General features: G+C 38.9%; 1 protein-coding gene across 50 annotated transcripts in view; it reads left to right on the forward strand.

The window, feature by feature from the left end:
- Positions 1–964: 964 nt before the first annotated feature.
- LOC110535687 (ataxin-2) overlaps positions 965–13,581 on the forward strand; it is a 37,935-nt gene continuing 25,318 nt past the window's right edge. For 48 of the 50 annotated variants that reach the window (XR_016484476.1, XR_016484477.1, XM_090190106.1 and 45 more), the window contains exons 1-3: positions 965–1,486; positions 12,273–12,306; positions 12,588–12,647. Coding sequence is in view for 48 of the 50 variants with exons in the window: in XM_090190106.1 (XP_090046232.1) it covers positions 1,407–1,486; positions 12,273–12,306; positions 12,588–12,647 (174 nt within the window). In the remaining 2 variants the exon portion in view is untranslated. Of the gene's footprint in view, positions 1,487–11,092; positions 11,233–12,272; positions 12,307–12,587; positions 12,648–13,581 lie in introns of those variants that run through there. The other 2 variants (XM_090190120.1, XM_090190124.1) reach the window with 1 other exon arrangement.

Here is a 13,581-nt window from a genome sequence, read left to right on the forward strand (position 1 = left end):
AGAACCCCTTCTGTCAAGGGGAGATTTTCGGCACAACACCCAAAAGGCTGAAGCAAGGCAGCAGAAGTAGTAGCAGATATTTCAACCAATGCACAATCCAGGGGAATGTACAGATACATGTGACACAATAAGTAGCCATAGCTACGTCAGCTGTTGGTGGATAACAACGCGAATGTATGGTTTAATTTATTAAAATCAGCTCAAATGAAGGCCATGGATTGTCTTTCTTTTGTCTGAACTGTGTCCTGACAAGAGAGCACATTTTTTTCTGCCAGGCAAAGTCGCACATCATAAACTCATTGTTATGGATGTTTCCAAATAAATCTTAACTCGAAAACAGCTTAAAAAAATCAAATGCGCCTACTTTGCTGTTATTCTGGCTGCACTTTTTGACATGATTGTAAATTAGCCGTAGTTGGCTAGTTAGCAAGCAAGGGATAAGAACGTTGCCAGTCAGTCAGTATGGCAACGGAACAGTTAGAACGAACGACTGGGTCGCGTCTATAGATACAGAACAAAAATAACGAACGACTGCGTCGCGTCTCTTTTTATTTACCAAACCTTCATTTTTTTTAACTAGGCAAGCCAGTTAAGAACAAATTCTTATTTACAATGACGGCCTACGCCCCTAGATTTGTGTCGGGACTATATATTGTGGAAAGATGAACTAGTGCGAATAAATTGAGAAAAATAACGTTTAATGAAAATATGTCGATCATCATTTGAATATGTTGGTAACCCGTTGCATAAAAGTGATAATGCCCTTGAAGCCAGTGTTTGTTGGATATATTGTCACGGTTTGCCCTGTAACAATATATCCAACAAACACCTGCTTCGAGGGCATGATCAGAGTTAATCATGACATGCGCAAGCAAATGGCGTAGGTTGTGTTTGATTTAACAGGTTGTGCCTGGAAAGTAGGTGTATCACATCTTTTGTTTTTGGGGATGTTTTACAACCCCGTACAGTAGGTGGCGACAATACGCTGAGCGGAGTCTGCCAACAAACCTCAAAGAAGAAGAAGCCGGCGTACGTTATACCTGCTCCTTTCGCTGTTAGCAACGAAGAGAGAATCGGAGATAGCTGAAAATCCCGTTTGAGCAAATCGAAAAATAAATTGACCGGAGGTTCAAGTCATTTATTTTTAAAGAGGATAGCTAACTGTTCTATTTTAATAGGCATTACACATACGTTAGCTAGCCTGCTGTTTGCTAAATAAGCTAATAGCTAGCAAGGTCCTCTAAGGTTTTGAATCACATGCGCGAGTAGCTAAACTAGCAAGTTGACGTTAGCTTTTTTTAATGACCGCTATCTAGCTCGCTAACATTCTTTTCATAATTTGGTTACAGTGTATAGTGTTTTTGAGATATTAGGAACACACCGCAAACGTTGTCGTTTATGGGATAATGTCAATGAAGCAGGCCGGTGGTAATCGCAAACTCGGCGGTGGTGCTGCCGCTGGGGCCGGACGACAGAATTTGGGCAGGTCGGTGATTTATTGTCGACATTTTAGTTAGCAAATATAATGCCAACGTTTGAAAATGAACATAAGCTAATTATGCTCGTAGTTACAGGAGCTGACATTTCCGCGATAAACGTCAACGTGTGTTATGTGAATGCACATTTCAGTGGGGCCTGACTGCTTACTACGTCGTTGGTGGTGGTCAAGTTTTTAGCCAGCCAGCTAGCAAATTAGGCCTACGAATCATGCTGACACACAATCCAGCAGTATTGCGGTACTTAGTTATTTTGGTAGCTCCATCTGTTTGTTAGTAGCGAACGAGTATTGAGAACATTTAGTAAACTAGCAGTGGTTGCTGGTTTGTGTCCTGTGTCAAATGCTTCACAGAATAACCCTGTGACAAGACGTTGTATATACAGCAACTAATCAAACGTATATACTACATAACTAACTTCTTCACTAGATTTAGGCTACGTTAGCAGACTACCATTAATTCATGCCATTGTATCAGCATCAAATGGTATTATTGGATAAGTCGGCTATTTCAAGCTACAAATTTGTAAGCCAGGGGTGTAATTCATTACGGAAACTGTTTACCATTTCAGAACCATAAATAAAAGGAGCAAACGAAACTGGGAGGGACCTACCTGATTTTGTCCAATAGAAACTCTGAGTTTCCGTTTTGAGTAAATGGTTTGTTGCAAAACGTTTTGCAACAATCAGCAATGTGATAATTATACAGAACAAAAATATAAAATGCACATGTAGTGTTGGTGTCATGAGCTGAAATAAAGGGTCCCAGAAATGTTACATCTGCACAAAATATTTTCTAAAATTGTGCGCACAAATTAGTTTACATCCTTATTAGTGACATATCACCTTTGCCAAGATAATCCATCCACCTGGCATTATACACAATAAAAGGCCACAATGCCACAGATGTCTCAAGTTTGTCCACCAGAGCTGTTGGCGGATTAAATGTTCATTTCTCTACCATAAGCTGTCTCCAACATTGTTTTAGAGAATTTGGCAGTATGTCCAACCTGCCTCACAACTAAAGACCACGTGTAACCACGCCATCTTAAGACCTCCACATCTGGCTTCTTCACTTGTGGGATTGTTTGAGACCACCTGGTCAGCTGATGGAACAGGACTATTTCTGTCTGTAATAAAGCCCTTTTTTGGGGGAAAAACTCATTCCGATTGGCCTTGCCTGGCACCCAAGTGGTTGGGCCCTTGCCCAATCATGTGAAATCCATAGATTAGGGCATAATTGTTTTAATTTAAATTGACTGAATACCTTATTTTAACTCAGTAAAATTGTTGCATATTGGGTTTATATTTTTGTTCAGTATGTGTTTTCATACTGGGTGTTACAAGAAAGCCCTATACATACGCTGCCATAGATTTTAAAACTAATCTGTTCTTGGTGATGCCGCCTTTGTTCTCGATTTGGCAAAAAAAGTATCTTCGAAATGTCCTTGGTTCAACAAAAACACAAAGATATGAAATCCATGTTTTGTACAGAGTGAGATATGCTTCTTGCATGTGGGTAGATATGTTTTGTTTGCACTGTGTAACGTGCTGTCATCTACAGTGCCTTTGTAAAGTATTCAGACCCCTTGACTTTTTCAACATTTTGTTAGGTTACAGCCTTATTCTAAAATGGATAAGATAAAAAATTGTCAGCAATCTACACACAATACCCCATAATGACAAAGTGAAAACAGGTTTTTAGAAATGTTGGCAAATTTATAAAAACATTTAAACAGATACTTAAATAAGGTTCAGACCCTTTGCTATGAGAATCGAAATTCAGCTCAGGTGCATCCTGTTTCCATTGATCATCCTTGAGATGTTTCTACAGCTTGATTGGAGTCCACCTGTGGTAAATTCAATTGTCTATATAAGGTCCCACAGTTGACAGAGTAAAGACCAACCCATGAGGCCAAATAATTGTCCGTAGAGCTCTGAGACAGGATTGTGTCAAGGCACAGATCTGGGGAAGGGTACCAAACAATGTCTGCAGCATTGAAGGTCCCCAAGAACACAGTGGCCTCCATCATTCTTAAATGGAAGAAGTTGGAACCACCAAGACTTTCTAGAGCTGGCCTCCTGGCCAAACTGAGCAGTCGGGGGAGAAGGGCCTTGGTCAGGGAGGTGACCAAGAACCCGATGGTCACTGACAAAGTTCCTCAGTGGAGATGAGAGAACCTTCCAGAAAGACAACCATCTCTGCAGCACCACCAAATCAGGCCTTTATGGTAGAGTGGCCAGACATAAGCCACTCCTCAGTAAAAGGCACATGACAGCCTGCTTGGAGTTTGCCAAAAGTCACTTAAAGACTCAGACCATGAGAAACAAGATTCTCTGGTCTGATGAAACCAAGTGTCACGTCTGGAGGAAACCTGGCACCGTTCCTACGGTGAACCATGGTGGTGGCAACATCATGCTGGGGGATGTTTTTCAGCGGCAGGGACGGGGAGACTAGTCAGGATCAAGGGAAAGATGAATGGATTAAAGTACAGAGAGATCCTTGATGAAAACCTGCTCCAGAGCGCTCAGAACTTCAGACTTGGGCGAAGGTTCACCTTCCAACAGGGACAATGACCCTAAGCACTCAGTCAAAACAAGCAGGTGTGGCTTCAGGATAAGTCTCTGAATGCCCTTGATTAGCCCAGCCAGAGCCTGGACTTAAACCTGATCGAACATCGCTGGAGAGACCTGAAAATAGCTGTGCAGCAACGCTCCACATCCAACCTGATAGAGTTTGAGAGGATCTGCAGAGGTGAATAGGAGAAACTCCCCAAATACAGGTGTACCATGCTTGTAGCGTCATACCTAAGAAGACTCAAGGTTGCAACTGCTGCCAAAGGTGCTTCAACAAAGTACTAAGGGTCTAAATACTTATATAAATGTGTTTCAGTTTATAAGTAGGCCAGATCTAACTGCTATCACGTTGGTGTCTACTGAAGGGTTGGTTGGTTGTTTAACAAAACCGAAGCCTGCTAAACTATGGGGCAAAACAGACTGGGCTGGCTTAGATGGTTGCCAACATGTAAACTATATTTCTCCAATGTTTATTGAAAACATAAATACATTTTCACAATGAGAACGTCTCTCATACATTGTTAGCTAGTGATTTTAGCCATATTAGCATTGACATGAAATCAGTCAAAAACAAGATGAATCTAGCTGAAATGAGTCACTTAACAATTTTCCACGTGGCAGTTTGTCAATGTTGGTAGTTATCTGGCCATCCAGAATAACATCAACTCATGGACTAATGCCCCATTGAAGCTTGCGCATAATTTATGACGTCACCTAACCCATCTATGGAATAGCCAACGTTAAGCAGACAGCCGGAGTGTGCCAAGATGGCTGCTTGAACAGACGCTTTTTTTACCGAGCTCCGTACCAAACTTCAGAAAGATTGTGAAAAAAAAAGTTTAGTCATTATTATTTTTATTTGTTCAAGATATAAGACTTTTCCTGTGACTGGAATGATAATTGGATCATTTATTTCAGCATGCCCAAGCAAAGTCGTGACAAAAAAAGAAAGGAAGAAGTTAGCCGTTCTATTGCTAATCAACAAGAGAGAAACGTGCTTATAGACAACTGCCATAACTACGCTTCGCCTATGGATAATAGCATGCTTTCGAATGCTGAAGATGACGAATTCTCCTCTTCACCGGTTACTCCGTGCAAACCTCCACCCTCCAAAAAACCCAACATGAACTCTGACATCATGGCTACCCTCTCCTTACTCGTCAACTCCAGGTGTGACGCCATTGAGAAAATGGTAAGCGCGAACACCATGGTTATCGAAGGCTTGAAAAAGACTGTGGAGTTTGCATGTGGTGAAATTAATGATGTGAAAACGAGAGTGGCAAAAGTTGAAAAAAATGTGGAAAGGGTGGAAAAGAATAACAATGTCTACCATAGACGTCTCACTGATCTGGAACAATACACAAGAAAATGGAACCTGAGACTCTATGGCTTGCCAGAGGTGGAGAATGAAGATGTGCGAGGAGAGGCTATCCGTATCTGCCAAGAAGTTTTGCCTGCAGAAAAGAACAAAGTTGGTGATACCATCGACGTTGTACATTGCCTCGGCAAGAAGCAACAGCAAAACGATTCAAGACCCAGGGGTATCATCATCCTATTCACTACCAGATTCTACAGGGATGCTGTCTGGAAAGCTGCTAGGAAGAACGCCTTCCTTCAGAGCCATGGTATGCGTTCCGACGAGCATCTCAGCCCGGAAGAAGGAACAAGTTGTGGCCAACGATCAAGATAGCACGAAGTGAGGGGAAGGCTGCTTACTTCGTCGGAGGACGAGGTTTCATCAACGGTTCAGAAATCCATATTCCTCCCTAAAATATCACCAGAAGGAACAGGTTGATGGTTTCAGCCATGGTATTCTCATTTTCCTTATGTGGTTTACCTAACAAGCATCAGGTGACTATTTTACAGGAATACTCAGGAATTTCATTTCATTAGTTTGTTCTTGTATGACCAGAAGACCTATTTTGTTTACAAAATTACGAAGAAGATTGAAAGCTGAATTTATGTTTTATGTATACAGTAACCAAGATACTGTTTTAAATGGCATACAGGTCTGCTCTGGCTTTACACGGTTATTGTTCTATTTAGTTATTAATACTTATTTCCAAAAAAGGTCTTAGGAACGTTTATATGTAAAACATTTTGTTATTCAATTATTTTATGATCAGTTTTCATATGTACTTAAAATAGTAGGTACCCTTTTATTTAAATTATTATTTGTTTTATTTCTCAGAATAGTTCCTGATTACACTAAAGAGGGTTTTTAGTCTCTCTTACTACAAGAACCCATGGTTTGGTCTTGAACATAATTTCCAGTTGAGTTGAATTTCAAAGGTTATGGAATAAGCTATTTTCACTTTAAATTGACTTAAATGGTGCAGATCTCGGTTCCTTATCGTTTACGTTCACTGCTCCTGCGTCTTTGACTCATCCTACTACAGTTTGTACTTTTATATCATCTTTGCTGTTTTGTCTTTGTCTATATTATCTCTTAATGCTAGGGGGTTACGAAACAGTGTGAAGCGCAAGGCCTTATTTTTATTTGCTAAACAATTTCGAACAGATTTTTGCTTTTTTCAAGAGTCTCACTCAATTTTGGCTGATGCCAACTTCTGGAGGTCACAGTGGGGCAATGATATTTGGCTTTCCCATGGATCTGAACGCTCTGCTGGTGTCACTACAATGAAAAATACCTTTGGTGGTAATATTCTACACTCGGAATGTGACCCCTTTGGTCACTTTATTTGTCTTGTGATCAGTTACGTTACATTACACTCATTACTGTAACTTCTACGGGTACAACACCAAACATGAGAATGATGAGTTGCTTGAATCTATAGAGAAACATATACTTCATTGGTTATCTAAATTTCCCAATTCGTTATTACTGATAGGAGGGGACTTTAACATTACAATAGATAATTCAACTGATAGATGGCCCCCAGGTAGGCCAACCAATCAGAATTTGGGTTTAATACTTTTTATGGAAAATTTTGATCTGGAGAGAGAGGTTTCCGGCCGAAAGATCATTCACTCGGAGTAACAAAACAGGCTCCAGACAATCCAGAATAGATTTTTGGCTTATATCCAAATGTATTGATAGTGAGTGTGTTACTACAAATATTTGTACTACTCCCCTCACAGACCATAAGGCTAAGGCTTACATTGATATCAAAATATTTACCCCTGATACGAACCTTGGTAGAGCATCCTACTGGAAGCTAAATAGCTCATTATTAAATAATGATATAGTTACATTTGAGGTTAAAGATCTACTCTCACACTTTTGGGAAAAGGCTTGTGAAGAAAAATCTTATTGCAAGAACTGGGAGCTCTTTAAATTTGAGGTGTCCAAATACCTTAGAAAATATGGTAGTAATCTTGCTAAGACCAGAAGAGCTGAGGAGGAAAAGGTGATCATTAAGATAACTTTCCTTTCTCAGAGGTCCCCAGCCGACCTCTCGGGGGAGGAGAAGATGAAACCAATTGAGTTACAAAATAAACGGGATAATATATATAAATTAAAAGCAGAAGGAGCCTTTATTAGATCTAGGAAAAAATGGATTGGGGGAGAACAGAATTCATCCTATTTCTTTAGACTTGAGAAATTTCACAAAATAACACTATCCATAAGTTAAACATTGATGGTGTTATTACAGATGACCAAAAATTAATCACTAAATAGTGTAACAATTTTTACAGAAAATTGTATAGCTCTACGTATTGTCAGGATTCCACAGATATGTTTTTTAATGTTCACTCTCTCAGTGATATAGAATCTAAACAGTGTGGTGAATCCATCAAAGTTGAAGAGATTATAGTCTATCAAACATCTAAAGAACAATAAATCACCAGGTGTTGATGGAATTACATCAGAATTTTACAAATTATTTTCTGAACAAGTAGCTCCCTTCCTATTTGAAGTCTTTTTAGAGAGTATTAAAAACAATGTTCTCCCTCCTACAATGAGTCAGGGGTTAATAACACTGATACCTAAGCCTAAAAAATAAGTGCTGCTCATCGATAACTGGCATCCAATTTGTCTTCTTAATAATGACTATAGGATAATAGCCTTACTACTTGCAAAAATAATTAAATAATTCCTGGATGCAATCATTGATGAAACACAGTCTGGCTTCATGAGGAACAGACATATTTCTAACAATTTCAGACTAGTATTAGACATACTTGACTACTCAGACCTAATAACTGAGGATAGCTTCATATTATTTTTTAGATTTTTATAAAGCATTTGACACAGTAGAGCATCAGTTTCTCTTCCACTCCCTTGAGAGACTTGGCTTTGTGGATTTTTTCTGTAAGGCTATTAACACTCTATGCAAATGGTAACAGCTCTATCAAATTGAAATATGGCACCTCACCTAGATTTGAGTTAAAGAGAGGAATTAGGCAAGGTTGCCCTATCTCTCCGTACCTGTTTTTATTAATCACCCAACTTCTTGCAAATTCTTTAAATAATAGTCCTGTACAAGGTATCTCCATAGCTGGTAAAGAAATTATTATAAGCCAGCTGGCTGACGATACTACACTTTTTCTGAAAGACGCTAACCAAATTCCCATATCGATCAATGTGATACAATCCTTTTCCAAAGCGTCTGGTCTATATCTTAACATTAAGAAATGTAAACTCATGGCTGTCAAAGATTGTGCGACACCTTCATATTATGGTATTCCAGTAAAAGAAGAACTTACATATTTAGGCATAACCATTACAAAGGATCAGAAGTCTAGAGGCTTACTAAATTTTAACCCTCTTATTAAAAAAACACAGAAGAAACTAAATCAATGGCTACAGAGGGACCTATCTTTAAAAGGTAGAGTCCTAATAACCAAGGCTGAAGGTATCTCTAGACTAACATATGGTGCGCTATCTTTATATCTTGACCGTAAAATAAGCAAGGAGATAGACCAGATGCTTTTCAACTTTCTTTGGAGAAACCATACCCATTACATTAGGAAAACTGTTGTAATGAACACTTATGAGAATGGAGGACTGAATTTTCTGGATTTTACTACTTTAAATAATACTTTTAAGATCAATTGGATAAAACAATTTCTAAGAAGACCCACTTCTATCTGGAATTGTATTCCTCATCATGTCTTCTCTACTTTTGGTGGCCTTAACTTCATGTTGTTTTGCAATTATAATATTGACAAAGTTCCAGTGAAACTTTCTGCTTTTCATCGGCAGGTTTTCTTGTCATGGTCCTTAATTTATAAACACAATTTTTCTCCACACAGATATTATATATGGAATAATCGGGATATATTGTATAAAAATACCTCTCTGTTTTTAGAATATTGGTTCCGAAATAATATCCTATTGGTGAGCCAACTGGTAAATGCAGAGGGTCTTTTACTCAGTTATAAAGAATTTTTATCACTTTACAAGGTCCCTGTAACACCTAAAGATTTTGCAATTGTTTTAGATGCCATTCCCTCAGGTGTTGCTATGTTATTCAGGAACCTGTCAAGACCTGACCCTCAGAGCCTACCTTCTGTTGACCCTGTTTACTCATCAGTAGGAAAGATTTGTTTCTCTTTTGGTCCATTCAACAACAGAGCTATACGAACCTTGTTTCAGCAGGATGTTGTATGACCTTATGTCATGCCTTATTGGAATGGATTTATTGAGAATATCTGTTTGAAAAAAGTTTGGATGTTGCCACACACATACCTACTTGTTAACAAAATTAAGGAAGTTTCCTTTAAAGTTATTCATAAATATTATCCTGCCAACCACTATATGAAGAAGTTTAAGGAAAACATCAACTCAAATTGCTCCTTTTGTAATGACCACCCAGAAACAGTTGTGCATCTTTTTTGGCATTGTATGCATGTAAGAAAACTGTGGCAAGACATCAGTAGGTTTATAATTGAACACATTTATGAAGATTTTACACTATTGTGGAGAGATGTACTGTTTGGATTCTTTACATACAATAGAAATAAGCGGAATAATTTTTATGTAATTAATTTCATTATTCTTTTGGCCAAATTTCATATACACAAATGTAAATTTACAAACAGAAAACCACATTTTCGTACCCTACAAAAATAAATTGAACTGTATTTTAATACAGTTAAATGCTCTACTAACAAAAAAGCTGTTAGAATTGTAAGTATATGCATGTCCCTTAAGGTCCTTGTGTAATTGTAATGTGATATTGTACCCCCTAGCTTGATTGTCTATTGTTTGTAGTCTATGTATGCTTGTGTTCCCTCATGTGCTTTATGTATTGATTTGAAATAAAAAAAACCAAAAAAAAAAAACCGTTAAGCAGACAGTAACTGACCATTTTTTTTCAATGGTTATTGGCCTGAGTGAACTGTCTTCATTTATCCACCATCTTTGGCGCAACATCGCAATACTTTCAGGGACATGTCACGAGAAGCGCACTCAACAGACCAGACGGGTTTGGAAAGTAAATGGGAGAAGTAAAAATTAGTCTCTAGTTCATATTTTCTCTAATTCAATAGGCAAAACCTAGATTCGAGTAAATGTCTTAAGTAACTGAACCTGTCAATACAACGACCTTGTGAAAGTGACAAACGCATGTTTTCATTTTTTTGTCAAACTCATTTATATTGAAAGAGTGCCTTTCATTTGATGGCCTGCACATGCGCAGCTCAGCACGAAATGACCGCAAGACCCGTTGATGTGTTTTTGCCTATGCGCCATGCTTGCTAACGTTGCCATGACATCGCTTCTATTGAAGAAGCAGTTTCGTGATGTCTTCATACTGTACTGCAGGGATCATCAACTAGATTCAGCCGCTGGCCGATTTAAAAAAATAAATAATAATCTTATTTTTCCTGGAGAGGATAGTCAGGGGGTCCGGAACATGATTACAAATAATATGTAGACTGCAAATTGAACGTAAAAATTCCCAAACAAAAAACAATCATTTCAAACCTTGCTTACATTTGTATACAAGCACATATGTCTCTATTATGCATGGGAATACGTTGGAACAGATTTCCAAAATTCTTATCACTTCGAGTTGATTTGCTGGTGTTTTTACACTCTTATGTCCAATAGAAAACTTGAGGGGCCTAATAAAATGTGGCCCGCCAGTTGGGGAACCCTGCTGTATCGTCTTTGATGTGTCCACATCATCTGGAAATGACTAGTTCCTGCAAATATGTTGGGAAATGCAAGTTGTCTGGCAGCTAAAATGGTGAGGGAACTTCACTCTGTGCAAAATGTGGATTTAATATCTTGCTGAGTTTTCACTGGATTTTGTAAAACCAACTGCAACTGGTCACCGAATCGGGAACAAAGAAAGTATCGCCAATAACAGTTGGAAAACAGTTGCGAGGCTTTTCATTAGTGAACCTCTAACACGGGTGTCAATCTTGTCCCACGGAGGGCTTACTGTCTGTGGGTTTTTGTTTTTAAGACCTTGACAACCAGGTGAGGGGAGTTCCTTTACGAATTAGTGACCTTAATTCATCAAGTACAAGGTTGGAGCAAAAAGCAGTGGACACTCGGCCTCTGTGAAATGAGTTTGACACGTGCTCTAACGGGTATGGAGAATCACAAGTCCCGTTACCAATTATGTAGCAAGGCTATGTCTGGATACCACCACCTTTCTAAGCAATGTTTTTCTTTTACATCTTGTTGCAAGATGGAGGCTTTGGCACCGACAATTGCAGGAAAAAAATTGCCTTCAATAGCTTGCTACCTTTTTTGTTGTGAAGCCACAATCACAGCAATAGTGTTGCAATCATTCTGAAGTTGTAATATAAGTGGGTGCGTGCGTGTGAGATGGGGGTTTTGGGTCAAAGATAATTTAGAGTCTGACGACGGGCTTTCAACCTTGGCGTTGTCGCTGCTGCTTATGTACAATTGTGCCCTTGAAAGATGACATTTGTAAGAACTACCGTTAACCCGATGGGCTTGATTTCAGCAGCATTTCAGTCTATTTTGACTGAACTATTGGCAGGACTACAGTACGTCCCAGCGATGCTTGTGTTTTTGGTCATGTTTCACTTTGGAGTCCAGACCCATGCATATAATATACAATGAAGCTCTCATCATATGCGGGGGTCTAGTATGAATGTAATTCAAGTCACATATTTCCTAATCCAAAAGGAAATGATTGTGTGTTTGTTCTAAAGTGAAGTAACCACTGCACACCTAGTGAGCAGGCCATATTTCTAGTAAAACTTGCCCTAATGACAAATTATATTGACCATTATGTTTTTCTTTATTCAGGGGACGGCATAGTACCAAAGGTACTTCGGCAGCAGTAAGTTAAGTTTAATAATTTATTACATTTTTCAATCCCATTTATTTGTATTGGGCAGGTGAAGTTGGGGGAGAGCCTAGATTGTGAAATTGAACGGTATCTTATTTACTATTGGTTTCTTTCCTAATGAGAGAAAAAATAACAGCACAGTGGTACGTACTCGGTTGCTCGGTTTGTCACAGGCTTTGTCCACAATGAGTGCAGATGTTTTCTTTGGAGTTATTTTGTTTTGGACTCTCAGGTTTGAATTCTATGATAAAAAAAAAAAAAATGTCTTTCAGGTTGTCTTCAACGGTGTATATGCAAACATGAGGATGGTCCATGTCTTGACATCAGTAGTGGTATGTACCCTCCTGTTCTTCTTATTCTTAGCTACCCCCCATCACTTTATACATGATCAAGGCTGGCAAAACCAAACTGAGGACACATTTCCATAGACAGAGGAGGCAGAGCAAGCTATATATGGAAGTTGTCCCCACTCCTCAGCGCAGGGGAAATACTGGACATAGTTTTAGTTAATGGTTGCTGGAATCCTGATGACAGAACGCTACAAGAGCTGTCGAGTCACTGAAGGGGTCACATGCATTGTATTGCATATCAAGCAAGAAATAGTCACATGTTTGTCCACCAAATCTGCACTTGCGATAATTACGCCATGTGTGATTACTCATTGTTTTAAAATGATTCTCTGGTACTTTTGTATAGTTTTTAGTCAGTAGTTCTGAAAGTAACGCTCATGAAACAAAAGGGTCCTCGAAAATTGCGTACTACATCACATACAGTTGAAGTCGGAAGTTTACATACACCTTAGCCAAACACATTAACTCAGTTTCACAATTCCTGACAATTAATCCTAGTAAAACCCCCTGTCTTAGGTCAGTTAGGATCACCACTTTATTTTCAGAATGTACTATTATTCTGACATTTCAGTGATTTCAGCTTTTTTATCTTTCATCACATTCCCAGTGGGTCAGAAGTTTGCATACACTCAATTAGTATTTGGTAGCATTGCCTTTAAATGGTTTAACTTGGGTCAAATGTTTCGGTTAGCCTTCCACAAGCTTCCCAGAATAAGTTGGGTGAATTTTGGCCCATTCCTCCTGACAGTGCTGGTGTAACTGAGTCAGGTTTGTAAGGCCTCCTTGCTCGCACACGCTTTTTCAATTCTTCCCACAAATGTTCTATAGGATTGAGGTCAGGGCTTTGTGATGGCCACTCTAGTACCTTGACTTTGTTGTCCTTAAGCCATTTTGCCACAACTTTGGAAGTATGCTT

The sequence above is a fragment of the Oncorhynchus mykiss genome, chromosome 11 (assembly GCF_057628025.1).
Source record: "Oncorhynchus mykiss isolate SJ-2025 chromosome 11, ASM5762802v1, whole genome shotgun sequence".
Taxonomy (NCBI): Eukaryota; Metazoa; Chordata; class Actinopteri; order Salmoniformes; family Salmonidae; genus Oncorhynchus; species Oncorhynchus mykiss.